The following is a 4,426-nucleotide window of genomic DNA, read 5'->3' as shown; positions in this document are numbered from 1 at the left end:
GCAACACTAAATAATAAAATAAGCAAGCCAGAATTGCTAAATAACAAAAGGCGTATAAGAGCACATGATTATCACATTCACAGCAAGTACACACCTAATTATCGCATTCCTAACAAGTACTTGAAAGGGAAAAGAAGTAAATAAATATCACAGCAAGCTAAGATAGTAACAACTATTAACGAGTAGCATCAACCAGCAGAATTAATCACAGTGCAACAAAAACATAGAGGGCATCCCTCTATTCAAGTTTACACTAATAGTCTCAAATTAACTTAGTCTTAATTCTTAAATATGGATTTCAGGAAGACGCTCAAGACAGCGCCTAATATGCTTCCTTAAACAATATGTGCCATCCCTCTTTGGATGAACATTAGGAGCACGGGTCATGATTGCACTTGAACCAAAAAAAAAAGATAAATTATAAGTTAGAATATTATTTTTTTGATGATAATAAAACAAAACTACAAAAGTATATCACCAAACAAATAGAGTATTAAACTTACCACTCAAGTTGCAAGTTGCAACTATACATCAAACAATGCTAGTAGTGCTTCCATTATTTTCCATATCTAAAGATAATTCGACCAAATATGTCATATAAATAAACAAGTATGATATATTATTTTGAACTAAAATACACAAAAAATATTAAAGCTTACCAAACTCGAGTTCCTCAAGATACTCCCAGTTTTCTTCAACACTAATAGGATTCTTCTCTTCTCTAAGCCAATATTGAACACAAACAAGAGCTTGCATACATTTAGGAGTCAATGAACTCCTAAATGAATCAAGAATACGGCCACCGGTGCTAAACGCACATTCCGACGCCACCCTAGAAATTGGAATTGCCAACACATCATGAGCCAACTCTGAAAGAATAGGAAATCTAGGAGCATGTGTTTTCTACCAACTTAAAATATCAAATTCTTCACTAAAAGGCTCTTGTTCTTCACTAATGTATTTATCCAACTCCGATTTAGCACCCCCACATCCATTGTCTTCCTTTTGTTTCTTCAAGTGACGCTTCGTCCTTATTAATGATGCAGTTAAAACACTCCCACTAGATATATTAGATGTGTTATTAGATGAAGTAGAACTAGATGGAGATTGAGGACAAGATCCAGTTGAATACTTTTTTAGATACTCTTCAAATAAAGAATTCATATAAGCATACACCTCAGCATTTATTTTCTTCCCTTTTTCCTCCCCAAAATGTTCTTCAAGTGCAAGGCTAACATATTCAAATTTGTTACGTGGATCCAAGACGGAAGCAATAAAAATTATTTTATTCATTTTTTCAGGCTCATCCCAATACTTCTTGAACTTTTCTTGCATCCGCTCAGCCATTTTTCTCAAATGCTCATCCTCACTAATTAAATACATTTTTAAATGACAATAAAGTTCAGATACATCCTCAAAATGAAAATTACAAGTGACATAACGTGAACCTGAAATTTTTTTGGTGAGCTCGTGAAATCTTGCAAGAAACGCTATCACATTCCTCACATTCACCCAATCATCAGATTCAAAAGGACCTGCACTACTACCATCTTCACAAAGATGAGAACATAGATAAGTAGAAAATCCATCATCAAAAAGATGAAACTTGTCAAAGGCCTTTTCAAAATTTTTTGCCGTATCCAGCATAAAATAGGTGGAATTCCACCTAGTAGGAACATCCAAACATAATGTTTTGGTACATTCTACCTTTACATGTGCACAACACTGTTTAAACTTTAAGGTCATTCCAAGCGAAGATCTCACATACCTCACAATATTTCTAAGACGTATGACAGAAGCATCAATTTCTTTCAAACCATATTGCACAATTAGATTTAGTATATGAGCCATGCATCTCAGATGAAGATATTTACCACTCATCATATTAGTTTTTCACATATCTAATTTTTTAGACAATTCTTTGACTGTGACATCATTTGAAGAAGCATTGTCCATGGTAATAGTGAACACCTTGTCTAATTTTCATTCAAGAAAACAATTAGAAATAGCTTTAGCCATCTCTTCACCCTTATGACCAGTGATAGGGCAAAAATTTAGTATTCTTTCATGCAACTTCCAATCTCTATCAATGAAGTGGGCTGTCAAACACATATAATTTATTCTTTGCAATGAAGTCCATGTGTCTGTTGTGAGGCAAATTTTTGGTTGTGCTTCTCTAAAAGACCTTCTTAGATTTTGCTTCAATTCACCGTAAACTTCATAACAATCCCTTGTTATTGTTCTACGAGAAGGAAGACGAAATAATGATTGAGTTATTCTCATAAATTTCATAAAGTCTTCCTTTTCTACAAAGCTAAATGAAAGTTCATCAATAACTATCATCTCAATTAAGGCCCTCCTAACCACTTCTTGATCAAATTTCCAAAGCGATCCTCCATCATTTTGGCAAGATTGAAAATTTATCTTTGTTTGACTATTATATTTATCAATGCTAGGTAGGTATTCTTTGCATCTAGCCAAATGCTTTTTCAATCCTGTTGTTCCATTCCTAGACATATTAGCAGCATAATCTTGCTTACACTATCTACACCTTGCTTTACCGACCCCATTTACCTCAAATTTATCAAAATGTTGCCAAACTTTGGATCGAGGTTGCATGGCTTTTCTTTTCTTAGAATCTTAAGTCTCAATTGTGTTGGTGTTGCTATCTTCAGTAATAGATAAACTTTCAATTGAACCGGCATCACTTACTCTACTTTCATCCGCCATCTATACAAAATTAAAACAAATATAAACACAAATTGAGACTAGAGTTGAGTTTAGATAATCAAAGTCTAAAATGGAGGTTGACAAGTATTTGACAAGGATGTCTACGAGTTTTTGGGCTACTGTTTCCCTAACATAATTTTGTAATCTCACTAGAGATATATTTATGTGATTATCTTTCACTAGAAATACTAGTAATTGAGAGCAAGAAAAAAGAATATTATGCAAAGACTGGAATCTGGAAGTGAGTCTTCATGTCAAAGTTAGTAACCTTCTATAAGACAATTAATGTAGACATTCAGTTTCCTTTTTTATTTTACAAATATAGAATTTGTTAGCTGATTTCATTATTATATCAAATGAAGATAATCAAAATAAAGTACGCCACCTAACAAGAAAATGCCTCTTTGCACGCCACCTAGTGAAAGATAATCACATAAATTCTTTTTGCTTGCCCACCCCTAGTTTTCACTCATTCAAATCTTGTAGTTTAATAACTCTACTAAAAAACTAATCCCACTCTTTACATGTCACTGGAATCTTTAGGTTCAAAGTGGAATTTTCCAGAACTTGTTTATGAAAAGATTAGCCATTAAAAAAAAACAAGTGGCAAAACAAAAAGTTTTCCTTATTCCAAGAACTACCAATTAATCTACCATAAATTATTATAAAAAACTGAAGATTGAAGAATGAAAAGTTATGAACCTTTTGAAGAGTTGAAGATTGAAGACTGAAGGTAAAAAATAAGGAAACCAGCAGTCACACTTGAGAGTCATTGGCGCCGAGGTCGTGAAGTCGCCGTGACATCGTCTGACTCGTCTCTATCGCGCCGAGGTTCTCACTTTTCTGAGTTCCCTGTCACAGTCACAGCTCTTTGGCTAGGTTTCTGTTTCTCCCTTTCTAATTTCCTGTAGTGAAGTGAAACTAGAGAAAGACTAAAGAGGGTAAGAGTTGGGCCTTATTGGGTTGGGCTGGGCACTAGGGCAGTGTAGAGAATTAGAGATACAACATATTGGGTTGGGCTGGGCAGCATAGGTCCAACATAAAATTCTTTAAAATTAGGTATTTTGGTATACCGAAATTTCAAGATCCTAATACCGAGGACCGAACCGTTATACCGAAATACCAATAATGTAATACCGAATTATACCGAAATACCGAAACTGAAATACCGAATTAATTCGGTCCGGTTTGGAATTCGGTTTTTTGGATTTTATGCCCACCCCTAGTTGCGCCATGGTTCTATGACCGTGTCAGAGTATGCGGTCCGATTCAGTGATTTGGCTAGGCATGCACTAGCCTTGGTTGCTAATGTTTGAGAGCGGGTTCATCGATTTATTGAGGGGCTTCACCCCAGTATCAGATTTAGTATGGCCGGAGAACTGGAGATGGACATCGCATACCAGCAGGTGGTGTCAATTGCTAGGAGATTGGAGTGTATGCGGATCTGGGAGAGAGAAGAGAGGGAAGCTAAGAGATCTCGAGATTCTGGCACATATAACAATTCTCGTGCCCCAGCTGCAGCCCGTCATGGTAGAGGCTATGTGATCAGTACTATTCATTCAGCACTTCCAGCGGTATTTCGGCTACTCCCAAACCTCAGGTTCCATATTATGCACCGCCAGTGTCTACTGTACCTCCTACACTGGATGCTTTTAACAGTCACTCCAGTCGATCAGGCCCGAGCCAATCCCAATAT

The 4,426-nt window shown here is 36.0% G+C and overlaps 1 protein-coding gene across 1 annotated transcript; it reads right to left on the bottom strand.

Moving 5' to 3' along the window:
- Positions 1–531: 531 nt before the first annotated feature.
- Positions 532–1,851, bottom strand: LOC138895211 (zinc finger BED domain-containing protein RICESLEEPER 2-like). Its single transcript, XM_070179877.1, has 3 exons — positions 912–1,851; positions 660–869; positions 532–569 (listed from the first exon to the last, which is right to left on the bottom strand). The coding sequence occupies exons 1-3, from the start codon at positions 1,849–1,851 to the stop codon at positions 532–534; spliced, it is 1,188 nt and encodes a 395-aa protein (XP_070035978.1).
- Positions 1,852–4,426: the final 2,575 nt, after the last annotated feature.

The sequence above is a fragment of the Nicotiana tomentosiformis genome, chromosome 7 (assembly GCF_000390325.3).
Source record: "Nicotiana tomentosiformis chromosome 7, ASM39032v3, whole genome shotgun sequence".
NCBI classification, from domain to species: Eukaryota; Viridiplantae; Streptophyta; class Magnoliopsida; order Solanales; family Solanaceae; genus Nicotiana; species Nicotiana tomentosiformis.
This window is presented reverse-complemented; position numbering and strand designations above follow the sequence as displayed.

Coding starts and splice junctions, on each gene's coding strand:
- LOC138895211 (XM_070179877.1), bottom strand. CDS start 1,851: ATGGCTCATATACTAAATCTAATTGTGCAATATGGTTTGAAAGAAATT. Junction 870..911: donor TGAAGAATTTGATATTTTAA/GTTGGTAGAAAA, acceptor CTATTCTTTCAG/AGTTGGCTCATGATGTGTTG. Junction 570..659: donor TCTTGAGGAACTCGAGTTTG/GTAAGCTTTAAT, acceptor AATTATCTTTAG/ATATGGAAAATAATGGAAGC.